At 38.2% G+C, this 27229-nt stretch overlaps 1 protein-coding gene across 1 annotated transcript; it reads right to left on the bottom strand.

The window, feature by feature from the left end:
- Window positions 1-5661: 5661 nt before the first annotated feature.
- LOC110108660 (phospholipid-transporting ATPase 1) lies at window positions 5662-25126 on the bottom strand. The gene is made up of 7 exons (XM_020839395.2): window positions 23122-25126; window positions 22467-22773; window positions 14491-15199; window positions 14290-14413; window positions 13981-14200; window positions 9896-10354; window positions 5662-6310 (listed from the first exon to the last, which is right to left on the bottom strand). The coding sequence occupies exons 1-7, from the start codon at window positions 24746-24748 to the stop codon at window positions 6082-6084; spliced, it is 3675 nt and encodes a 1224-aa protein (XP_020695054.2). The 5' UTR covers window positions 24749-25126; the 3' UTR covers window positions 5662-6081.
- Between the last annotated feature and the right edge of the window lie 2103 nt (window positions 25127-27229).

Genomic DNA, 27229 nt, shown 5'->3' with positions numbered 1-27229 from the left:
CTAAAATACACAGAAACTTTAACTTATGACTACAAACCAAAACTCTGCAAGCGAACACCTTTTTAGGGCTATTAAACCCCCTAATATTCCAACAAGCAAAAGGGTGAAAAGACATCAAGACTTAGCAGATTTTGATTTTTTGGCAGATTTTGCCTTGGTGGACTTGAACGGAGGACCAAAATTGGTCCTCAGTGGAGGTTGGGAGGATGAGGGAGGGGAGTCCTCTCTTAAGTTATCCAAAGGGGAGGGATCAACAATAGAAGGTTCTCCCAAAGGAGCAGTAGAGGTAAAGTCAGGAAGTCCTTCAGGCTCAAGACCCGTAAATTTGTTACTAATAGGAACATTGGGGGATTGGATCAGACTAGGCTGGGAGGAATGATCAGATGAGAAGGCTTCATAGAATAAGGTTTTGGTGGGGGAGTTTAGGTTTGGAAGTATTAGGTCTTTTCCATGGAAAGGATTAGGAGGGAAAATATCCATTGCCAATGAAGTGCTAGGCATAAAACCTCCAGGAGGATTGAGAGGAGGGGAAGTAATCAGAGGTATAGAGAAGGAGACAGGGTTGCGGGATCTCGAGTTACGGCTATTACTCCTACCATGAGGACGGGGAGGAAGGGGAATAGAAGGTTTAGGAGAGGTGTTAGAGGGGAAAAGAGAGAAGGGGTGAACAAACGATCCATATCCTCACATCGGGTCAGCTTCTAGTCATACTTCACCTTATGCAACAAGTCTTCCCCATCAATAGAGAGAGGAATTTCATCAAGCATGAAATAATCTTTAGAGATTTTAACAAAAACTTTGGCGAAGGTAAGACGTGTTCTGTTGGCGGTGAGGGAGTCCACATATAAGGGAATGCCAATGTAGCTAGAAATTTTGGAGATACCCTTAAGTGTCCATAAGGCTAAAGGGAGGTCCAAAATCTTGATGCAGAGGGGAATAGAGGCAAATTCATCATGTTTTTGCTTAAATTCAAGGGACCATTTCTGTAGAACAAAAGGTTTGCCAAGTAGAAACCAAGGGCCACCTGACTACACTATATCATAGTCTTCAGAGGAGGTGAATTCCAACAGGAAGAAACCATCTACTAAGGAGAGAAGATAAAGCTCACCTTTTAACTTCCATACCTTCTTCATAGCTGTCAAAAGTCTTTCATAATAAGGTCTTTGTCAAATGGAGTAACGCACTAAAGACAACGACCAAAGAGCAGCACCTTCAAACAAATCATCTTCCACGAAGGCAAGCTTCTAGCTTGGGAGAACAAAATCCATGGGCAAATCAATAGATTTGGGGGAGGGAGAAGAGAGGTTGTTAGAGTGAGTGGGAGAATGAGGAGTAGTAAGCGGCCCCAGGATGGAAGAGATAGAAAGAGGGGGGGGGGGGGGGGACAATTTGGATTTCGGGTTTAACCTTAGAAGACAAAAACTGGGAGGGAATTAGGAATATTTATTTAGGAAAAGAGGATTGATTTGATTGGGAGAGAATTAGAAAGGTTTATTTAGAAAAAGAGAGGTGATTTGATTGAGAGGAAATTAGGAAGGTTTATTTAGGGAAAGAGCGATGATTTGATTGGGAGTTTTTTTTTCAAAATGGATGATGATTTTGGAACAGGATTGAAAGTTTTTATTACTTTCAATTTTTTTTTGCAAGGAAGTTGTTTTCACATCAACTTTAAAAAAATTACTTTTATACAACAACTTTACAATCACATTTATAAAAGTTGAATAATCCCAAATAGACCCTTAAACTCACCAGTTGAATTCCCATTTCTACTTGGGATCATCTCTTCTAAATCACATATATTACTTTCATTTAGTGCATTTTTTTCAAAATATATGATCACTATTACGTGCTGGAACATTCGTGGCAGTAGAGAAATATAAAGTTTAGTGTTCTAGTTTTGAACAAAGATCTATCACACAGACAAATAAGAGAGAATACTGCAAGAGCCACAAGAGACACTAAGTTTTTTTATGTTAAAATTTTTTGAAAAGGAGAAAAACCACTAGACTTGGCCTAGTTCAAATGATTATTCTAGACTTTGTAGTCGATTACAAATGATGCACTTCCTCGGGGAAAGGCTTTAATTCAATGAAATAAATATATATCATACCAAGCACAGTTTATGGTGGGAATTGGAAGAATCCGTTGAGATGAGTGTTGTTTTTAAAATAACGTTGCTCAGTTTGCTTGGTTGGTAGGGTCGTAGCTAGGCAATGGAGGTTAGAGGAACTGTAGTTGGTGATAGTGGGTAGAGGGACAATTGTCTGGTAATAGAGGTTAGAGAAACCATAGTCAAAGGGTGATTGAGGTCAAAAGATTGTAGTTAGCGGGCGACGCAAGTGAGAGGAACCGTAGTCGATGGGTGATCGAGATCTGAGGGACCATAGTTGGCGGGCGACCTAATTCAGAGGGACCATAGTTGGTGCGCAACGAAGGTCAGAGGGCTATAATCGGTGAGTAATGGAGGTCGGGGGGACTGTAGTTGACGTTTGACGATGGCCAAAGGAACCATAGTCGGGGGATGGTGGTTAGAGAGACCGTTGTTGAGTGACAAAGGTCGGAGAGATCATAGCCAGCGAGTTACAGAGGTCAGATAACCATACTCGATGGGTGATGGAGTTCAACGTAACCATAGTTGGCAGGAAGTAAAGGAGGTAGTAGTCGGAGGGCGACAGAGGTCGGAGAGCCCGTATTCGGCGGGCGACGATGGTATGTGTACCGTAGTTTATGGGCGACAGTAGTTGGAGGAAAAATCCTAAAATATCTTAATTTTTATTGAAAGATCTAGCATACACACCGATAAAATAAAAGTGAGAAGAGATAAAAGAGTTTTTAGGTGAAAACTCAAAAATTAAAAAAGGTCAAAAGATCTAACTCAGTTAAAATAATTCTAACATTGTATGCCAGTGGTTACAAATATGCTCTTCCCTATAATTGGAGAAATCATTAATACAATGTAGCATATATTGAATGTAGATGGTTGATTTCATAATAGAAATTCTAAGACCCTTAAGATATTGGAGCTATCTTCTAGAGATCATTTGATATTCATTGGGTCATTCTTCTTTGAGGAGAGTAGACTTGAGACTAAGAAGTACAACATAAATATATGTATTGATGTCATGAGTATGAGTTAGAATCGATTGCATGCATCAACTTTATAGGCAATGATTTGCACCTATGTTGGTAGTGTCAGTGAGGGACAAAGTCAATAAACGTTAGTTTTGGTGTCAACTAAATGCATCAGTCTTATAATCAATGGCATGTTTCAGCATTATTGGCAATGACAAGTAAGGAGATCCCTAGGCATCAACATGATGTTTATGGCATATAGGATCACACTTTAAGCAAATCCGAACAACATTTTCATAATGAAAATCATATTAGCCTACTTCATTATGAAGTAAGACACATTATATTCGACTACAAATCTAGGAGATCCACAACTAGAATCTTATTTTTCAAGTAGACATATAAGCTCAAGAGTATTGTGCAATCCATGACCTAATACTCCACATGAAAACCTTTGACTCCAATAGAAAAGCGGCAAATCATTGAGCACACTTTATATTAGAATGGTGTAGAAGGCTTCTTAGAGGGATTAAAGTTAGAAGATCATTTTTTTAAATGAAATGCCAGCCATTGATATATCAGGGACACCAAATCAAATAGTCTCGTAATCCTCACAAGACTAAAGAGAAAAATAAGGAAAAAAATCTTAATTGAGCGTTAGGAGATACAAGTTAACTTTCATATCCCAAAGGTTTTCTGAGGGTCGCAAGAAGTGATTCATAAAAATGACTCTAGCTCACAAGATAACCAACAACAAGAGTCAAACTCCAATCCTTGCCTCCACAACAATTTTTACTATAGGAGAAAAAGATCTCATCCACAATATTTTTTATGTAAGTCAACTCCAAAATAATTTTTATTTAAGTTAGATCCATATAATTTTTTATGTAATTCAGATCAAAGCTTGTAGATATAGTTTATTGTTTGGTGAGGAAGCTTTTCCAATTAAGTTGAGCAGAAGCATTCAATGAATGACAATGGAGGTGATGCTTGACAATGCAAGTAGAGGAAGAGCCTAGCATACAGAGTGACACATTCTAGGGCTGAAATTGGTGGCATTCAATGTGGATAACACTATCGAGATAGAAATATTTTGGATGTTGGAAAGTAACAACAATAAGAGATTTAAGCGGAATTTGAAGGATTAATTATTCTGTGCAGATGTCAAACATCATTCAGAGACCAACCAGAATACATCACATCACACCTGTGCTCGGTACCGCGATTCGGTACTGCTCAGTACCGCTCGATACCGCAGCTCGATATCTCTGACGTGATGTATTCTTGTTGGTCTCCAGATGCCGTTTTGCGTCCGATCTCCGCACAGAATAATTTATCGATTTCTAGAAGCATACTCTTTATCAAAGGTAGAAGAGGTGGTGGAGATGAGAGAGGCATACCCTTCGGCCTAAATCATAGATAAGGGAAGGGACAGCATGTCGTCAAACTAGGAGACACAATAGAGTAGAGGAAGCATGTAGAAAACAGTGAAAAACTGACAAGCCACCACAAGAGAGAAGAAATAACCCAAACAAAGCGCCCGCACAATGTCTCATTCTCAGCTATAACAGAAATATGTTTATAAACTGTAGAGCATCAATTGGATAAAATAAACAAACCTGCAATTTAATGTACTCCCCTCAAAGATTCTGCCTTGATCACATGGAGATCAAATCATGCGGAGTAGAAAAAGCTATTGACGCAAGCAAACAAAATACTTGGGTGAGATACAAGACACATCGATGATATTCTCACCACAAGTTGTTATCGTTACCTGTCTAAAGAATTGCATATAAGCTCCTTAGTTACGGGCTACAATGCTATAAGATCATACAACAACAATAAAAACAACAACAACAACAAGCTTTTGTCCCACTACGCGGGGTTGATAACATGAATCATTTTTCACCATTGTGTCCTGTTAAAATTCAAATTCTCATTTAAATCTAATAAAGAAACATCATTTCTAATATTTTCTAACCAAGTCTTTTTAGGTCTACCTCTACCTATCTTAACATAAGTCAAATCTAATACCTCAACTTTCCTAACCGGGTCATCAGAAGGCCTCCGTTTAATGTGAACAAATCATCTAAGGCGACTCTCTCTAATCTTATATTCCACTAGAGCTACTCCAACCTTTTCACGAATATGCTCATTTCATATCTTATCTCTAAGGGTAAAACCACTCATCCACCTAAGCATCTTCATCTCTGCAACACTTAACTTAGTATTATGCTTCTCTTTTAATGGCCAACATTCAACACCATAAAGCATTGCAGGTCTCACCACCATCTTATAGAATTTTCCCTTGAGGGGGCACTTTTCTATCGCACAACAAGCCAGATGCATTCCTCTGCTTCAACCATCCAACTTGAATTCTGCTGATAATATCCCCATCTATTTGACCATCACTCTGAACAATGGATCGAAAATACAATGCTATAAGATCATATTAAAAAAAAAAAAACATACAGGAACTATTGAGGCTAAGAGCTGTACTGAAGTAAATTTTTTTTGAATGATGCGTGATAAATCTCAAAACATATTACTCAAAATTATAATCATAACATAAAAATACAATCATCTACATTAAACAATAGGCCACAAATACTTTCACTTGAAATAACCAATTTGGTTTTCCTGCAACTTTTGAAGAGAGTGATCATATATGTTGCAGAAATTCAAAATATCATTGAATTTACAGTAAAAATCACTTTTCTACAAGCCTGAAAGCTGATGTTTGCACATGTCATCAGCAAACTCAGCAACAGCATAAGACAAGGGAAAGGCTATGAGGAAACTGTGTATTGTGTACAACTCTAATATGCAGTTATAATATGATTTAAAGGAAAAAATGCTATTACTACAGACAACAACTATCCATTTGGACAGCTTATAAAGCTTGCAATCGGCCTAAACTCCGATTACAGCTGGAAAGAATAAGGCTACTATACACTCAGGTGAAAGAACAACCAAAAAAACAAGGAAGATTCTTTTATTAAAAGAATTCTATGGTCTATTCTGCTGTTGATGGATTGACAAAGTTCTCGTTGCAACTTCAGAAACCAGGGGCTCATTTATATTACCAAACTTTTCAAGCTCCCTTGCAATCTGGATATCACTGGGAATGAAGAATTCTGTAAAAGCTTTCGTTGCAAATCGTGGAATCATGCCGGCGATTAGAATGGCAAGCAAGCAGAACCAGAATACCCAGGTGCCCATTACGTGGAATATTGCCCTGAAAATATGAAAGCAAAATATTGAGTGTAATTGTTTGTTGTCTTAGACCTTTGCAATAAAATGCCATTTTACATTTTGCAACCACCACTAATATATATGGTTCACACTTGGAAAGGGTATGGAATACATGGTTGAAGATTGAACTTCCAAAGAAGATTTAACAATCCAAACGCTGCGTGCAGATTGGAAGTGCACGATAAAGATAGCAATCTTGATCACAAAAAATGCAAGAAAAAAAAGGTGGATAATTTTTGTGTTTTAGCTCTTTCATGTGATCATAAAAAAAAGAGAGTAAATATCATTTGGGTCCCTCAAATTCGAACTGCGCTTCAGATGGGTCCATGATTTAAATCCATTACTTCAATCCCTAACTTTTAAGATTACACTATCGTACGTCAAGTCGATTTCCACTCTTCGAAGAGGTCTATTTTTGCTGATGGCATTAAATGATAAGTTAATTTAGTTGATGTTCCACTTTTCATTCTTTTAGTTCATTAAGACCTTTTAGTTAATTTTGAAATAAACCAAACTAGTCAAATTCTGAGCAAGAACCGTTTACATCACAAGCAAGCTCGCTTGATCGCCGCCCACCACCGCCGCTACCCTCCGGCTACCACCCCTTACCGGAAACTACCTCCACCATCACCGCCGGCCGCCCTCACCCCTGGCCACCCCCACCACCATTCACTAGCACCACCGACCGCCATCACCGCCGGCCGCCTCCACTATCGGCCACCACCACTACCGGCCATTCCCACCGCTAGGCACTACCACCACCACCGCCGGTCACCACCATCTCCAGCCACCACCGACGACGATCAGAACTGCCGGCCACCACCAACACCTCCCTCAACGGCGGACATCATTTTTGAACTTTACACTACATTCATTACTACAAACAAAAAAAGTCATTCACTTGCATTTACTTTATATTCATCCAAACAACTTCAAAGTATTCATTTACACTATATTGTTTTTACAGTACATCCCTTTTACAATGCATTTCCTTTTTTAGCCAACCAAACAACCCCTAAATTTGAATGAATTAATTTCTTATAGGTAAAATACCATCATGAAAAGTTTTCTTCTATTCTAGAACTATATTATTTGTGAAAGAGGTCAAACCAATCACTCCATTGACATCGGATAAGGGGAGAACAAGGAATATAAGAGGCAGACAAAGAGTGAGAGATCCTAACATTCTTATGATTAGTTGTAGTGGACTAGTGGGGTTACAAATTTTTTCAATGAGGTTGGCCAATTAATTCCACCAAGGCTAAGGAAAAAGACTAAGAAGAATGAGAGAGGTGGAAGTTGCAAGAGAGTTCCTTAGTCCAACACCATCTAATTCAGAAGAGTCATCCTCAAACTCATAAGTTTAAGACACATGTATAACTAACAAGTGATTTGATAATAACAAATCTTGTGTATTGTTATCTAATGATTTTTATAGCTAAATTATGGTGATGATGACTAATTTCACTAGGCTTGCTTGGAGCCTCTGCAGCTTAAAGAAGAACTCGAGATGATTAAAAAAAAAAAATTCTAGACTTCAAGTGTAAAATAAAGATTCTAATAATTGTTTGATCGATTTTATAATTTACCTTGAATGTCTCAAGATTGATGAATATTTAAAATATGACAAAACTATTTATATTTAAATAATTATTTGATTATGTAAAGAAACTTGAAAAAAATAAATATTTTTAAAGTATTAGGGCTTAATCACTTTCAAAAAATATGTTTTAGGGCCTAACTAGAAGTCTAGAACTTTATTAAACAGTAAATTATTTGATGATATATTGCCATATTGGGATTCTCAACTAGTTCTCTGGTTATTGCTACATTTACAACTTAAAACGAAACATTTCATCACAAGAAGTTAAAAATTTTGAATAAAATTTTATTTTCTTGTGGGTCACCATTAAGTGGTTTATAGCTTTTCGTGAACTTTAATGGCTTGTCATTAACCTCTTTTCATATTAGAGGATGTGCCCATGTCCACAATTAAAATGAGGTTGATTTTCCCACATGATGCAAGAAAGTACAACAATTTCTCCATCAACTTATAAGCAAAGAAATAATTAGGTAGTAGAATCCTAAGTAAAGACTGGTTAGGTGTGGAAAAAAGCTGGTTTGGTCTTAACCACATAAATATCCTTTTATTCTTATTGTTATATATCTTACATTTACTTATCGCATATCTAATTCCTTAGTTATATGTTTCCATGCTTATGGGATGATTTATACGTTTTTCCTATGCTAAAGTAGTTGAGTATATATTTAATCTTTCCAAAGTACAAATCTAATTATATAACCATCATATCATAATTGTGTGGGCACTTGCTTTAGAACCTTAGTGTTTAATTGAATCAATATTTCACAAATTTGTATAGTATTACCCTATTTCTATTGAGCTTGCTTGTTTCAGCACTTTTGCATAATCGTTTAGCACCATCGTATGTTTATGTTGCTACACTTACAGGTTGTTTTGCTTAATTATAAGCTTTTTCTGGTTATTTATTTGCGTGTCTTATTATTTATATTGTGCTTAATATTGATTGCTCATACATAGTTCACCTTCATACATATTATAATACTTTATGTTTAGTTTGACTTGATACATTCCATTGCGCATAATATATTAATTACTTATTTTGTTGTGCATTACATCACCAGTGCTCATTGTGTGTGATTAGATAGGTTGTGTTTTAGAAGGAAATTCTAAAATGCAAAAGAGTGAAACCCAATTCAACTTAAATAAAAGCAGTTGAGTATAGGAACTCACCAAAAGAAATGAAATCACCAGAGATCGTTTGCATTATAAGCAAGAGATGAGAGGCGGTTTATGCATAAGAAGAATAAAATAGGGCAAATGAAGAGATAATATACAGGGGTACTTTGTCTTTTTATGCTCAATTGACATATCTATTAATGAAAGGGTCTAAAAGAAGAGGGTTGGTTTTTGCATAAAAGAATAAACAATGAAAATGGAGGAAAAAAGTATAGGGGTATTTTTGTCATGCTCAGTTGATGATTATATTAATGAAAGGGCCTATGTGTAATATGACCTACACATCAATGACCAAATAAAGATGAAGTTTTAAAATCATAGACCGATATGAAGCTTGACCCAAATCTAAGAGACCGTGGTGATATTAAAACAAAAAAATATGAAGAATATCTATTTGTGTTCAAAGTAAATAGGCTTGCTTCTCTAATTGTACTCTTTATATTGTATGGTCGGATTTCTCCTTCTCTAATTCTACTCTTTATATTGTGTGGTTGGATTTCTCCTTAAACACTTTTCTATTAAATGTATGTACTTTCAGTGTATTGGACCCAAAATTTATGTACGCTTTATATTGTATGGTTGGATTTCTCTTCCAAAATTCCTCTATGTATGTACTTTCAGTGTATATGAAGAATCTCTATTTGGTTTAATCTAACTTTAAATTGGGTAGGGCTATCTCAGCTAAATGCACAAAATATATAGGTTCTACTAAATTTCTCAATATGCTTGCACATGACACACAAATAATCTCCAAAAGTAACTTCAGATAACTAAAGAAAAAGAACATACCAAAATCCTGGTAGGATGGGCAATGCATCTATGATGATGACGCAAATGACGGTAGCAACTATGCAGCCCCATATGGACGCATGTACTATCCAATTCCACCTGAAAATATCCATTCCTAAGTGAAGATTTACCATGATAACAACTGCAAGGGTCCAGAGGTCACCAATGCTGGATCCATCAACTGTACTGTGTCTATAAGCCAGATATGGTATGAAAAATATAGCTAAGCTTTGCCAAACAGAATCCATGATGGTTAAAATAAACAGTTTTAGGTTGTAACGCTCTTCTCTTTGCCCAGACCCATAGAGCTGAGGGTACTTCAGAAGTGTTTTCCTGTTCAAATCCTTGTCTAGAATACCTACTACTATGGTTGGAAGAGCTGTGTAAATAACTGAGTACAAGACACTGCTCCATTCACTGATCGCAGTTGTCAAACTGAAAGCTGTATATAACACATACCTGTAGAAAGAAGCGTGAGAGTATAATTAGCAACCACTTGTAGTGTTGGATAAGAAGGCATGAAAGCAGAAAGATCATCAAATGGCAACAAAAAGAAATGAGCTTCCCTTCTACAAACCAATGGGTTGCTACGATTGTTATACTACCATCATTGAAAGAGCAGTATCTATGAAAAAATTGATATTTTGTATTAAAAAATGGTGGTCATCAAACGATCTGTTCTCTGAACTGAAGTCAATATAGTTAAATCGCTTCTCACTATCCAAAAGAAGAAACTTATTTCCATTTTATGCGTCATTTGGAATGGCTTTTTTCTTGCTTTTTAAAATAACTTTGTACTACAAAAATTTCAAATTGAATTTGAAAATTTTGTATTAGAAAGCTGTTTTAAAAAGCAGTACTGTTTTAAAAAGCAGTACAAAAGTTGTCCCAAATGAAACCTTAAATTGGGTACTAAATTGCTCTTTTCATCTGAGATGCCACTATAGTCGAGCATTGTATCTAACTTTCCATCCAGTTCCTTTTCCCAGAGAATACCACCTCCATTAGTTATACTCACTTGAAATAGAGGAAAACCTCTTGCCTCCCATGCCAGGCTATTCTATCAGTTATCAACAAGTGCGACAGTCACTGCTGTCCTCTTTGAAAGCCTCTGGCTTTAAACTATCGCATCTAGCCTTGCAATGTATGTTGCCGATCACCCAACATAGAAATTCCTCTGTGTGACACAAGCCAAGAGAAAAACCAACACCTGATCACTCTAACAACTATCTCTTTCATCTCTACGTTCCTTTATATCTAACTGGACAAAGGGCAAGACTGAATGATGCCTTGCAATCGAGTTATTCTCTTTTTATAGAGCAACATTTGATGGTAGATATGAAGGATTTTAAGGGAAAAGAATCGTGAGTTTGACCATTACCAATCTTAAAATCAAAATAAAATCTTATCAGAGTAATCGAAGGAAATTAGACTCTACATGTAAAATCTCCCACTTGGAGATTGGATTTTTTATGTATTGCCATGAGACTATCATCTTTATGTGGCAACCCTCTTCTCGGTTATCAATGAAAAATTTGCAGTATATCTGTCCATTAGTGATAAGCCTATCATCGTTGGCCATCATCCTTACCTTTTCATCTTGTTACCCCTTGATCCAGAAATATTGTATGCCTTGCAATGCCCATTTGCTCTTTGGAGGCTCTCCCTTCACAAAACTTTTATCCTTCATTATACCTCTAGAATCATCAACAATAGATTTAATGGTTGCTCGCACAATTTTGATTTTTGTTTTCATACACGTATGACCATGATTACTTCAATGTGCGGTCACAATAACATCCTTAATGACCTCTTAAGTATCAATATAGAAGATTAAGACGTAATCTTCTTCACCAAATTGTCTAATGATACTAAGTTTCTCTTATTACAGCAAGTAGCATCCTCAAATTATGAAGTTTACATAGCGGTTGTTTGTTCGAAAGAAATAACAGTGTATTGTATTCATTTTCCTTGCTTTCTAACAATTTTGGAGTATGGATTGAAGAAAATAAATATAAATTAAAATTTTTAGGGATTTAAAATACCTCAAAATCCTTGTTTTCAAAATCACCCAAATTAGGTAATTTCCAAAAGCGGTCGTGTGGCTTCTTACGATTCGTGCCAGCTATCGCCCACCACTAGCCCCTGACCACTATAGCCTGCCATTGTAATACCCCAACCCCCCAGACGATTAACTCATTTCAATGCATTTATAATGTATCGTAACAAAGACAAAAGTATTTAAATACATTCAATTTGCATCCAACCAAACTTCTCATGCATTTCTAAAATAGATACATTCCAATTAATCTGTATTTCTAAAATTGCATGTATTTTAAAAACAACAAACCAAATAGTCCAACAGTCTCATTCTTGTCTTGGTTTTTGCATATAACAACACATATAACATTAAGAGTTCACTCTCAAAATCTCCTACAACAAATTAGATATAAACACTATATGCAGAGTGAAAAGACACTTGAGTTTAAGAACAAATACTCAAGATTATTTGCACTAAGAACCGATGCATCATAGATCGCTCTACTTGTACTATTCATAGATTTCTCTACCTAATTTGAATTTGTACAAAATTCCTTTATATGACCAGTCTTATTATATTTTTTATATGACCAGTCTTATTACATTACAAGCATATTCCTCTACAATCTTTTAATTAACACCTCTGCTAAGATTTGGATCTACCTTCGTCCTCCATTGTTGCCTCTTCCTATGCCTCTTCCTTTGCTCTCAAGATTCAAAGTAATAGAAGAATGATCTTCTCCTAATTCTCTTCTCTTGGTGACCTCACCTAAAATCAAAGTCATGGACTTCATTGAACTTCAGCTTCATAGGCCTGCAAGAATTGCCAACAACTATCGAAATTCCTATCTATCTTCTTAGAAGTGATGATAAAAAGCTCAATGCATGAACTTTGTCATTCAATTAGATATCAGTCGTTGAATTGGCAAGAAAAATGGAAAAGGTCTTCGTAACATTATGAGATCTACCTATGTCTAAAACTATACAAAGAGATAAGTATTCACTAGTCTAGAAAAAATACAGTATACAAATATTTGATCACTTGATGTTTTATCTCACATTTATCACTCTAGTATTCTTTCCTCTCTCTCTCTCTTATTCCCTCTTCAAATATGAGTATGATTTCTCAACCAAATATGCGCATCTAGAGTCAACAGAGATAGAGGATAACCAATTTTCTCTTCAATTTTCTCTTAATTCAGACTGCCACATCGATCACCAATCCTCGTGACAACCACCAATTTTCCCTTTTGAGGTATTTGGCTTCAAATTGTCACCTTCCACCCTTAAACGCACATTAGTAACCACCAAACGTAGAAATCCCTCCATATGACACCAGTTAAGAAAATCACCAACTTTCGATCACCACTAGAAACCTTTCAAGCCTTCATGTGGCTTTACACTTAGATGAATGAATGAGAAGAATGAGTGATGTCTCAAATCCATTGACTTCTTCTTCTATTAGAGAGCAACATCTAGTAGTAAGTATGATGGAATAGGAGTGAATAGGACCTTGAGTTTGGCAGCCACTAATCATAAATAAAAATAAAATCAAAATCTTATCCAATACTTCAAGAATAAAATGATTGAGGAAAATTAAACTCCATACCTAACATAGAGACCATCATTAACTAAGATAATGTTTTAGTTGATCTCTTTTTGATATTTGAAAGTAATTTATTAAGCAACATAACCTTACTCTTTTCAAAATAGAATGCTTACTACAGACAACTAATATCACTTAATATCTTGGGAAGCTAATCCCACGCTACAATATTAGCAACTAGGGAATGATTGGAAACATATAATCATAAGAAACGTCAATAGGTAAAAATGGAGAGCAAAACAACAATTATTCAGGCAAACGGATCCAGATTGTGGATACTGATCAAGGAGTTGCTTCACATTCCAACTAAAATTGCTAAAATAATGCAGGAAGAACCGAAAGCAAATTATGATAAATAGAATACTAAACTTCCAAATAAAAAATGTAATGAACAACATTTAGAATGAGCTTATTAAATAATAGCATCTCATCCACTTACCAGAAAAGTACGAACACCATAATAGAATTTCTGTAAAAGTTGTATAATATCATATATGCCATTCTTTGGTAGTTCCAGTGACCATGAACCAATAAAAGGGGTACCAAGAATCTGAACTGTCCAATTGCGAAATCCGAGGCCATAACAGCTTGCCTCCCTTCTCTGCCGCTAATGCCTATCCCAACGTTAGCCTTCTGGATCATTGAAACATCATTCGCACCTGAATAGCATATGAAGAGAGAGTTTATCCCAGAATGAAAAAACATGTTGAAACATGTATTTCTGAAAGAGAATTAACTTCAAGATTACCATCTCCTATAGCAAGAGTCATATCATCTGTTCTGCTCTTGATTAGAACAACTATCCCAGCCTTCTGCAATGGAGCTACTCGGCAGCACAGAACAACACTACATGATGTTGCTACTTCGAACAGCTGGAACATCCACGGATGGAGAAGTGAGTACACTATAATCCTGAAAAAAGAAAAATGAAAGCTTTTTGACATCATACCTCTTCTTCTAACTCAGTCTCAAGGATGTAGACAAGGCTGGTACCATCAATTATCAAAGCAAGAGGGGACTTTACAGCATCAGCTCCTGCAATACTGTTTTCTGCTGCTGGAGAATTTCCTGCTACTAATTTAGTGATGGCAAGGGCATCTGCTAAACTCTTTTTACATGACTCCTTGGAATGGCTATTTATTATAATTTGGGTCATTTCTCCTGTTAAGAGGTTGGAAGAAAAGCCAATGGAAATTGCAGTTTCTTGCTTGTCCCCAGTCAAAAGCCAGACCTTGATCCCAGCTTTCCTCAAAGATTCAATGGCTTCAGGCACACCTTGCTGTAGCTTATCTTCGATTCCTGAGGCTCCCAGAATGCTAATGTTGTTCTCAATATTCATTGCAACTGCTTTTAATAAACTGCCCCTCCCAAACAATGCAGTGTTAGCTTTTTCATAGGAAGAATGCCACTCCTCAAACTCAACATTGCTCATCTCCCGCACACCAATGACTAAGGTTCTCAGACCCAATGTTGAGAAGGTGTGAAGGTGTGATTTGGTTGATTGAACTATGTCCACATTCAACATCTTGTCTACAACACCAAACATTGAACTGTCTGCACCTTTAATAAAAACCTTAACTGTCTTATCAGGAAAGCCCACTATAACTGACATCCTCTTACGATCACTATCAAATTCGTGAAGACCCAAAATATCAAACCTGCAGCCACCATAGTATTGGATTCAACAGAACTTAAATTAATGCAAAGTAAAGGCAGTAAGATATAATGCTAAAAGGTCGAAATTATAAAATGATTACATAACAATCAAAAAGGAACCATATATTCGAACTGCTACTTCTGCTAGTTATCAACCAAAGACTCCCACGTAAAAAAAAAGAGGAATTGCTAGTGTTCTCAAAAATGTCAAATAGTTCCTGAATGGAAACATTCTAAATAGTTCACAAACCATTTATGTGTGATCAATTTAGTCCCAAAGTATCACATTGCTCCCATTTTGTCTATCGACTATACAAATTGATATAAAATAGTCCATTATAAGAGTTATATAAAAGTAATCACAATTTAGTTTCTAGAGTATACAAAATTGATCCCAATTTAGCCCCAAAGGGACCATTTTGAAGAAATTTTGTATAGCCGTGAAACTCTAGGACTAAACTGACCATATATATCAATATTCAGGGGACTATTCCGAAATTCACCCTTGAATTAATTGCATTTATGATTAAACAAAAAATATTTGAAAATAAACCTCTTACAAAAAACAACAAATAAGAAACACGTCATATAGGGGGGGGGGGGGGTTGTTTAGTCCTTTTGAGTTAATTTTGTGTTTCCTTTAAGTAGATGTTTATATTAGGATTAGGGCATCATGTCATGTTTATTTGTTGAATTTGGTGTGGTAAGTTTTGGCATCTTGGTCTCTAACGACGACTAGAGATTTGAGAGAGAATTATCCTCCTCTCGAATTGAGGATCAATTGTACCTCGATATTTTCCTTCCGTTTGTTTCTATTATTGCAAGTATTCTCTCTATTTTACTTGATTTGTTTGGAGGATTGTGGTGAGATCGCTGAAATCTCAATATTGGTAAGAAACACTGTTGTTTACAAGTGTTTCCAATCAAATTGGTATCAGAGCCAATTTTTGGGCTGTTTTGGGCTATTTTTGGCAGTTTCCTACAACAGATTTTTGACTTTGAACCACTGATTTTGCTGTTTTTGTGGTCAAAATATGAATTTTTGAGTCTAACAAAGATCAGGGTATTGATGGAGGCCAAGAAGGTGGATGCTTTGGAAGAACGCTTGAGGGGGAGATGTGTCAAATCAAGGCGATGGTGGTAGATAGAATTTCCACCATGGAAGGAAAATTCTCAGATTTCCAAGAGATGAGGAAGAAGATATGGGATCTTCAAAATCAAACGGTGGCATCGGAAGCAAGAGGAAAATTGGTAAGGAGTACGAATTCCGAAATTCGTAAGGATGAGAATGATGTGGAGATTATAGAGGGAGAAGGGAGAAGACCCCATCTGGAACCTTCCCAGAGGGAGGAGAGAGGTGGAAGGTATGGGGAGAGTGTGGATATGAGGGTTATGAACAAAGAGGTGCTGATTGGGAAAGAAGGGTTTGGGAATGAACGTGGAAGAGAGGATCGAGACACTTGGGGAAGGGAAAATTATGGAGGAATTAAGGGAAATGGAGGGGATCCAAAGGTTAAGAAGATGAAGATGCCTATTTTTGAGGGAGAGAATGCACACTGGTGGATTTACAAGGTAGAGAGATATTTCGCCGTCAAAGGGTTGGCGGAGGTAGAGAGATTGATGGCAACCAGCTTATGTTTGGAAGGGGAAGGCGTTGGCTTGGTACCGGTGGACAGACATGAGGCGGCTCATATGGAGTTAGAGAGAGTTCAAATAGTACTTATTGGAACGTTTTCGAACCAGCAGGGGAGGAGACTTCTATGAGCAGTTCTTTGACCTGATACTGGAAGGCTCGGTGGAATAATACCACGAAAAATTTGAGTTCCTGACAAGACGACTGGATCGACTGATTGAGACTGTACTGGAGGAGAATTTCATGAAGGGGATCAAATCGGAGATCCGAGCAACAGTGAGAGTCATGAGGCCTTGTAACTTGAGCGAGACTATGAAACTAACTCAGCTGGTGGAGGATCAGAAGTACCAAGAGAGGAGAGCCAGAGGAGGCAGTTCAGAGGGGATCAGATTGGAGGAGGGTGGAGACATTCATATTTCAGTACAACCATTGATTCAAAAATTTAGTGAGGACTTTCAGCCACCTCAAGGATTTCCACCGCCTAGGGAGTAGGATCATGTTATCACCCTGAGGGAAGGGTATCACCCATCAGTGTCAGACCATATTGTTACTCTCAATTTCAAACTGATGAAATTGAGAAATTGATTAAAGAAATGCTAAAGGCAAGAAATATCAGGCCTAGTGTGAGCACTTTTTTTAGCCCAATATTATTAGCTAAGAAAAATGAAAGGAGTTGGAGGTCCTGCATGGACTATAAGTCTTTGAATAAGGAGATGGTGCCAGTTAAGTTTCGCATCCCGATCATAGATGAGCTGTATGAGACAATTATCTTTACAAAGATAAATTTGAAGTTCGGACACCATCAGATCATAATGAAAGGCGAGGATGTGTCAAAGACTGCTTTTAGAACGCATGAGGGAGGGACATTATGAGTTCTTAGTAATGTATGTTGGCCTCACTAATGCTCCAGCTACATTCCATTCCCTCATAAATAGGGTGTTCCAACCCTATCTCAAGAGATTTGTATTGTTTTCTTTGACTATATCCTGGTGTACAACAAGTCAGAGGAGGAGCATTAGGAGCACTTAAGGATAGTCCTAGAGGTATTACAGGAGCAGCAACTAATGGCCAATTTGAAGAAATATTATTTTGCACAGATCATTGTGGAGTACTTTAGACATGTAGTTTCTCAGGAGGGAGTGATCGCTGATCAGGTTAAGATCAAGGAAATGCTGAGATGGCCACTACCGAAAAATCTGAGAGAGCTGAGGGATTTTCTAAAGCTAGCAGGATACTACAGGCAATGTTTAAAATTGCGTAATCGGGTATAGAGGCGTTTTTCGTTCGTGAGGCGAGGCGTAAGCCTCAAGGCTTTTTGAGGCGTAAGCCTCAAAATTAAAAAATTGCGTAAACATAAAATGATAAATTTTGTATATACTAATGAGTAAATAATATATAAAACATAAAAATGTACAAGATATGAAGTGAAATCAAAATATCCCAATAATAAGACAACATGAAATATAGTCCAACTCAAACTCCATCTTTCCCAAATCGCAGTATTCTTTTCATTAACATATAATTCCAAAAATAAATAGCAATGACATATCACATAAGAACTCATAAGTCATTAGCACTGTCATCACCATGTTTAAAAATGTGCAATTAGGTATTGAAGCGTTTTTTTTTTTTTTGAAAGGCGAGGTATAAGCCTCAAGGCATTTTGAGGCGTGAGCCTTATAATAAATAATAAAATTGTGTTAAGTGTAAATAAATGTTAAAAGTAAATTTTTATATAATACTCAAATAATATGTTAAAAAACGGCGACGGGTTAGAGGTTAAGGAAGTTGAGAGGAAGTTGTTGCGACTAGGGGGTACACGAAGTGTGATTTGTTTGCGGCTTTACTTCAGGATTTATGTAAGTTTTAATATATATCGAGTGAGGCGTAAGCCTCACGCCAGTGAGGCGAGACGCATCTTAAGGCTGGCCTCAACCAAGTTGAGGTGCAAGCCTCATAAAAAAAACTTGAGGCGTAAGCCTCAAGGCGCTTTTCACTGGAATTGCGCAAAGGCGAGCCTCATATTGCACAATTTTAAACCATGACTACAGGAGGTTTGTGAGGGGCTATAACACCATTGCATGTCCACTGAAAGAACAACTGAAGAAGGATAGCTTCTTATTGGGGGAGGCCAACACAATAGTGTTTGAGAGATTGAAGATAGCCATGACCACTGTCGGTCTTGGCCTTGCTCGATTTCAGTAATATTTTTGTAGTAGAGATGGCCATATCAGTGTATGTCTTGGGAGCAGTACTCATGCAGAGTCACCGACCCATTGGTTACTTTTGCCAGGTATTGACAATTAGGGCTAGGGCTAGGCTAAAGTAAGTCTATGAGAGGGAGTTGATGGTGATTATGCTAGCCATCAAGAAGTGGGGACCTTACTTGTTGGGTCGATATTTCAATGTTAGGATGGATCAGCGGAGTCTAAAATTCTTATTGAAGCATAGGATAGTGACAGAGGAGCACTAGAGATGGTTGTCAAAGTTATTAGGATATAACTTTAAAATTCAGAAAAGGCCTGTGATAGAGAACAATGTGGCGGATGCCTTGTCCGGTTATATGGGGGAGCTATTGGAGATGGCAGTGTCGATATCCTTGATGCTAGATTGGGGAGCAATTAAGGAGGAGGGTGCACGGGATGAAGAGCTGGGAAGGATTAGGGCCGATTTATTGAAGAATGGGAGAAGGGGTGCAACCGAGTCAAGCTGACTTGCGAGCCAGTTTGGGCTTGACTCGTTAATAGGATTGACAAGTCGAGCGTGAACATGATTTCGAGCTTGACGGCTTAACAAGTTTGAGTTCAAACAACCCTCCGCTTGACTAGTGAGCTTGTCGAGCAGCTCGCAGAATTGCATTGCCTGCTAGAAAATGAAACTGTTGGGCTTGGGAGGGCGGGAAAATGGAATTCGGAGCCCGGGCGGGAAAACAAAACTCGGAGTTCCGAGCGGGACGCGACCTCGAGACGGGGCGGAGAACAAAACTCGGAGTTCCGAGCGGGACACGAGATGCGACCTCAAGACGGAGCGGACTGAGGACCACAAAACGGAATGAAACCTTGGGAAGTAACTGAAGCTTCAGAGAAAACCTCGGGACAAAACTGTAGCTTCGAGCTCAAGCTCGACCTCAGTATTTGGCAATCGAGCTCGACTCAAACACCCCTTGACTCGAGCTCGACTCAACTCATTTGCACCCCTAGATAGGAGTAGCCACCCTAGTTATTCTCTAACAGGGGAGAGGCTGCTGTATCAAGGAAGATTTGTGATGCCAAGGACCTCAGTTCATATTCCCCACCTACTCCAGGAGTTCCATGGGAGCATTGTCGGGAGTCATTCAGGGGTACAAAAGACATACAAGAGACTCGCCTCAGAATTGTATTAGAAGGGAATACACAAGAATTGTTGTGACATGAAAGGGATCCACTCAGTTCATATAAAAAAGGAGATAGGGAAGAAGATAATGAAAAATATTAATCAATACAAGAAAAAAAAAAAACCAAAGTTTAAACTTAGCTTTTTATATTGTTAAACATTAGATTTTGCGTACATGAGTCATGAGCCATGATTTGGATATGGGTTTGTTGGTTCCCATTCAAACTTTATCTACACCTAATCAAGATCTCTACCAACCAGGACTTGATCCATGTTCAAATTTATAAAAAGAGCTCTACCAACCAGGACTTGACAAATACAACAAAATTATAAAAAAGTACAACTTGACCCTTATGCATTTAAGGAAATATGGTTTACTTGCTGAAAACAATCAATTTTCTCACCAAGATATGCATATTTACCATATTTTTACCCTGTCCTTTGGATATCTCATATGTGATCTACAATGACCGCTCCATCAAGAACATTACTCGTACCATATAACGAACAGTGAACAAGGGGTGTCAAAATGAGTTCATGGTTCGAGTTTAGGTCCAACCCCAAATTGATCCAATCTATATCTAGTTGACCCCATCCAACCCGCTAGCAAACCTGATGATCTGAACTGGACCTAATAACCCATTTTGATTAATATCTATAATTTGCCAACTATAAAAATTAGTATGAGAGGATTATTTATTTATTTATTTTTTATTATTGCTCATTTAAGAAGGAAAAAAAAGTAATCCCATGCTGCCCAAATAAATCTACACTTTAAATGAGCTATTTATTCTTCTATTTAAAATTGTTATAAATATAAAACTAATTTTAATTGATTGGGCCATATGAATTATATTAGAAATAAAAATTGTATTTTTAAGAAGAAACATTTTCTTTCATGTGCAATTAATCTAAGGCTATTAAGTAGGTGGCCAAGCATAATTACATCCCATAAAAATCATGAGCATTAATAACATCTACCATTCATTAGCCCATCTACCAATCACACATGCATACATCTCTATCTCTCTGTTTTGCTGTACAAATCTAAATCATGTAGCAATTAAGAAACCCCATCATGATGACTTTACCTATGGTCACATCAGCCATGTTAATCATGACTCCAGCAGGAGAAATTCATGGCCTTTTTTTCTCACCAAACCCTCTTTTTATTTAATTTGCAAATATGTCACCGCTTCTCTCATCCCAATGCACTAATAATACTTAAAAGACCAGCCTCGTTTGCAATTCGTGGAATAGTCCAGGACAGCTTCAAACGTCTGTATATAACTTTTTTATTCTTCGGATATCAAGCTAAGCTCTTACAACTTTATTTATTTATTTATTTATTTGAGCAGGTTGAGTGAAAAATTTATTTTGTGCAGGGATCAGACCCTGAACATTATTTAGAAATTAATCAAAATGTGTCATCAACGGTATGAAGCTGCAGTACCGAACAGTATCGAGCTGTGGTACCGATCACACAGAATAATTGACTCAAACATAGGATCACATGAGAGACGAATAATCTCAATCGCCATGCCACAGCACGAGCCACACTTTATTAATTATTAATCATTGGTCCCCAATAACTATTTCTTAATGTCGTTTAGTTTGTTGTCTTTTAATTCAATTGTCTTAACAACTAAATATTTACGGCATGCACGAAATATTTTTTTCATTATCAGCGTTCTCTCCGTGTTTTAATGGACATAAATTATTTAATCGAAATTCGAATATTATATGCCATCCATAGCTGCTTTTTCTATTAAAAATCAACTTGGATTTGAACGCACAAAAGTTGGAATTATAGTGCTCATTAGTTGGAACAATTCAACAAAAGAACTTTTGAAATAAAAATTAGAAAAAAAAAAAGGTGGATAACGTCATACAGAATATGCAATTCAAGTTATGAAACATAAAGTACATAATTGAATTGAATTGGAAAAAATATTATATGCGGCGTCCGGATTTATTCGGAGACGAATCTTGATGCGGCACATCATCCAGGATCCGGTGCATCCGGGTGACGTGGCGCATCCGGATTCGACTCAGGACAGTCCGGACAACGCATGTTAATCTCTCAATTGGAAAAATTATTATGTGCGGCATCCGGATTTGTTCGGAGACGAATTCGGACGCGTCATATCATCCAGGGTCCGGTGCATCTGGGTGACATGGCGAGCCCGAATTCACCTCCGGACGATCCGGATGCCGCATATAATAAGCTCTCATTGAATTGAAGGAAATGAAGTAGGTGGTACCTCTGCTTTTGACCGAAGACATCAACAACAATGTGGCCGGAGGTGCGTTCGATGAGCATGAAGCCATAAGCGGCTGCGGCGTACAGTAAGGCTTGCTCGTCAGGCGATTCACCCTGATAGTCTATTAGCCGAACTGTAGGATCCTCTGTTTCAGACAAGATCGGTACAATGGTGTTGCAGGTGGCCAAAGCCAGGAAAAATTCTCGGGCTTTATCTCCTTCCTCTGTTCCCTCTCCGGTCCTCAATAATTTAAGGAGCTCAGGGTCAGTCTTAACGGTCATCTTTGGTCTCCAGATTTGCTCATCCACTGCTCAAAATAATAGAGGACTTTATTTAGCTTTCTCATGCGAGTGGTTGACCAAATGCTTGTGTTGGGTGCTTTTGTAATTGAAGGAAATGGTTTCGCAATGATGAAATTTAAGGATGGCTTAAATGCATATACTCCTTATCCCTAAGAACACGTGATGCCTCACACAAGTGGAATGACAATGTGCATACGGACAATGCTACGTACAAGCAATTCAACGCAAAATTGAAGATGCAAATGTGTGGCAGCTATTGTTACGGATCGATGAAGACTAATACTGTTAACAAATTTCAAGCTTTGGAAAAAAATATTTAGAATTAGCATATAAAATCACTGAATTTGACTTACCCACGACGGAGACGCCTTCTTCTACGACATCAGTTGCGGCGGCACCGCCGCTGTAGTTTACTCCGACCACGCTTGCGCAGCGGAACTCCATCTTGTTCTCTGTCAAAGTCCCTGTTTTGTCGGAAAAAACATACTTGATCTGCCCCAAATCCTCATTAATATTAAGAGCACGGCACTGAAACCTGTTTCCCCTTTCCTTGTCAAACAAGCTCTCATCCTGAATCATAAAAAAGGCCTGCCCCAATCTCACGAGCTCCATCGAAATGTAGAGCGCGATCGGAATCATGACCTGGAACAGAATCACCGACATGAAGAAAGTGAACACAACCTCCCATCCGATCCCGTAGTAATTGTACTTCCCTACTTCCCTGTCGGAGAAATCAGTCTTCCTGTAATACGTCAGGTCGTCAAGTTGGTCCCGGTGCCGGCCGAGCCAAGCACCGGCGAGCACCGTCACGATGGTGCACTCCACGAAGAGGGCCACGGCCAAGATTATAGTTTCTCTGTTCATGTGGGTCTCAAGTCGGCTGCGCTTCGATTGCGCGCCGGAGCTGTTGAGCATGACCTTCGTGTCCTTCCCGGTGTAGACGGCGACGCCGTCTACCCAAGTCGTGTTTTTGAGCTCGCAGCCGCGGAGGATGATGTTGGATGGGCCGAGGGAGACACGCTGCTTACTTCCATCGATTTCGACGTTGCCGTGGAAACCGTAGATATTGCGGTTGGGCTTCTCACAACGGATGATAGCTGTGAGGGTTTCCAGGGGTTTGGAGAGGGTCTCCTGCTTGGCGTAGCGGGTTTTAAGGTTGGATTCCCCGTCGAGATTGATAGTCTGCACGTAGGCGACGCCGGTTGGGTCGCTGGTGGCAAGGAGGACAAGGTCACAGGGGATAGTCTCGTTGGAATGGACGCGGATGATCTCTCCGACGCGGATGTCTTTCCATGGCTTTGGCTGGAAGTCTGAGGAAGAGGATAGAACAGAAGCAGAGCGGGAGTTTTCCGTGCGGTCCGAGCGGTGGCGGCGGTAGTCCTCGTAGGCATCCTTGACGGCGGTGACTCCGAGGACGAAGGCGAGGGGGAGGATTGAAGCGGCGGGTGTGAAGACGCCTAGTTGGGGTATTTGGTTGATGGCAGCGAGGATAAGGAAGTAGATGTAGGCAACGCGGTGGAACTGCTCGAAGAGGTTTTTGGGTAGAAAGGTTAGGACGGAGTATTTGGTGGTGCGGATGGAGTTGTTAGGATGCCGAACAGGGGAGTTGCTGCGGTCGGGGTCGTTTATGTACACTAGGCGGGCGTCGGCATCACTGATCTCTTTCTGCGAGGAGCTCATGTGGCCTGATTCCGACCGGCGGGAGCCGTACCGTGGCATCGGTGGCGGCTGCTGCTGCTTGGACACCGAGCGCGAAATGGTCTCGATAGAAAAAGAGGTTTTCGAGCTCGAACGCATCTCAGCGGAGAAGCCGACGTTCTCCACTGACAAGTTGCGGGAGTGAGGAGCCGCCGATTTCCTGCGGGAGGAGGAGGACGAGGAACGTGTGGCGGCGAGCGGCGGAAAAGTAATAGGTGCTGGGTCATCCGATGGCACCGGCGTACGCGGGGACGGAATCAGGAGAGGCCGGTCGGAGGCCATCGTCGGAGTAAGAGGGAAGAGAGCTTATCAGAAGCTGAGATAGCTGGGGGCATCAAGTTTTCTGCAAAGACGGAAGCTTTAGGAATCGAGGAGGGGTTTGGTTGTGCATAGATTACTGAGGGGTAGAGGATGGAAAAAATAATTCTCAAAGTCTATAGTTGAAGTTCTCGGATGTTCGTAATGTGGAAGGAGGGAAATTTGGAGGAATGGAATGGAGGTCAAATACTCAAATGGAAGAAGAAAAGGACTGGAAGCTGCTTCTAGAGAGGTTTCTCCGTTTCTATAAGGAGTTTGGGTCCAACTTCTCAATTTGTGGCTGCTTATTAGTCTTTAACCAATGTCACATTTAGTTTATTATTATTATTAATAAAGGATAGGGTTTTAAAAATAAATTTATGAAATAGTTAAAAAGTTAAAAAATAAACTTAATATAAAATATATAGTTTGATTGAAAAATATAATAATAATTAATAAACTGTCAAAAAAACTCATTGTGAATAATTCTTATTTAGCTTGCTAAGAAACTAGCATTTAATTTATAGTAGCAAATTGATATTAATTAGTTATTTGCAATTTGTTTTTTTAATGAGTCAAGATATATATAATTAATAGATAAATAAAACAATTCTATTTTATTTGGCTATTTATTTATTTATTTATTTTTATTTGCTCAAAATAAGCTAGTGTTGTGATTGAATTCTAACTTGGTGAATACTAAAACAACATTCTTGAACAATTTTAAATATAAGTAGAACATTTACACATGAAAATTCAGACAAGCTAAATACAAAACATATATGAACTTTACACATGCACACCCCTAGCCTATATGTAAATCTTAGCGGGTTAAGCAGATCAAGCAAGTTCAATGAAAAGCCTAAGGACAATCAAGAGAGTCCTAAGAATCATTTGTGAAATGGGGTGGGCTCAGTCTCAAGATTACTCAACCAATGAGTGAACTCACCCCAACATATTTAACTAAGAGGGTGTTGGTGGAATTTTGAAAACAGGTTTTGAAAATATTGATTTTCTTTGGGAATTTTGGAGTTTAAAAAAAAATTCTAATTCTAAAATTGAATCGTCCCGTTAGAAAAAGTACATCACCTCGAAAGATGAAAATAAAATTTCATAACGGTGTTCAAATCTAGAATTATGAATCTCATCTTGAATATTGTGACCGGATGCTAAAGAGAACCTCATATGGCTCCGAGGAGCCAGGATGAGGTTCAACTAAATATCCAGCTACAATAATCAAGAAGTGTGATCATTAAGTTCATATCCAGAGCTTTATCGAGGAAAGATATATCTCCCCAAATGGAGAAAATTCCATTCAATGATAATTCTTTGAATATGATAATAACGATCATCTTTACTCTTTCCCAAAGGAATCCAACATAAATTTTGAAAAATCATTTTTTTTTTAAAATCAGGTGAGTGTGTGGTTCTAAATCTCTTACGAGCGCAAGCCCTCGTAGTTAATTACATCGTAGGGAGACAGAGTCCCCTACGAAAACTCTCGATTAAAATAGTGACAAAATTTCGTTAGATTTTCTATGAGTGATATCAAAAAGAGGTAAATTTTAGAAACTCAAAGGTGAATGGATCAAAATTGAGCAGTTATTATCAAAATCAGGGAAGAAAAGTATGGGACACTTTGAGATTCTAGAACCCTCCGGAAGTGTCCCAACTTAATCTAAGTATTGGGCTTTACATTTATGGATTGAAATGAAATTTAGTTAGAGTTGAGCATTTTATTAGAAATTTGGGATTATATTCCCGGAGGTTGGGGTCTTATAATTAAAGATCTGCCCCGTATCCTAAATATAATTTGGACACTGGACCATAGTAGTCCGAACCTAAGTAATGCAGTGCAGGGTCTGGACTTACCCCAGCCTGGATGGGGGAGCCAGCTAACCACCTAGTCGATTTAAAATAAATGAGTCTAATTTTTTATGAAAGAGTGATATGGACGTTTCATTTGAGGTTTTGGAGAGCGGCCGACATCTAGAGATTTTTCTAATTGACCCCTTTTGACTTATGTTGGGTTCAAAATGCTAAAAACTAATGCAATTAAAATTTTGACTCTTTTAATTTATTTCTAATGCAATGCATGCTAGTCAACAACTTCAAATCATGAATGCTTGAAAGTTAAAAATAGGCTTAAAAAATAATTTTCTTAGAAGACTAGACTTCCCCATGTCCGACAGCTCGTCCCCATAGGTCAGACTATCCGAACTCTACCCGCAGGCAGGAAATGGTCTAAAGTAATGAGAGAAGTAGTGCAGAAATATGCATGTGACCCTGGGGTCGATCCCTAGCTAATTCGCTAGATTCATTATCTTTCTATGTTATTTAGACTCACTAAATTTTAAATTTTAAAATTATGAGTATAAAACTTTCACACCCTCACGAGTCTTACGTATCCAGGTGAAAGCAAAAACACAAATGCCAAAAAACTAGAAAAAGTAGATAATTCTATAT

The sequence above is a fragment of the Dendrobium catenatum genome, unplaced genomic scaffold (genome assembly GCF_001605985.2).
Source record: "Dendrobium catenatum unplaced genomic scaffold, ASM160598v2 fragScaff_scaffold_54, whole genome shotgun sequence".
In the NCBI taxonomy this organism is placed as follows: domain Eukaryota; kingdom Viridiplantae; phylum Streptophyta; class Magnoliopsida; order Asparagales; family Orchidaceae; genus Dendrobium; species Dendrobium catenatum.
Note: the sequence above shows the minus strand (reverse complement) of the source record. Positions and strands in the feature narration are given on the sequence as shown.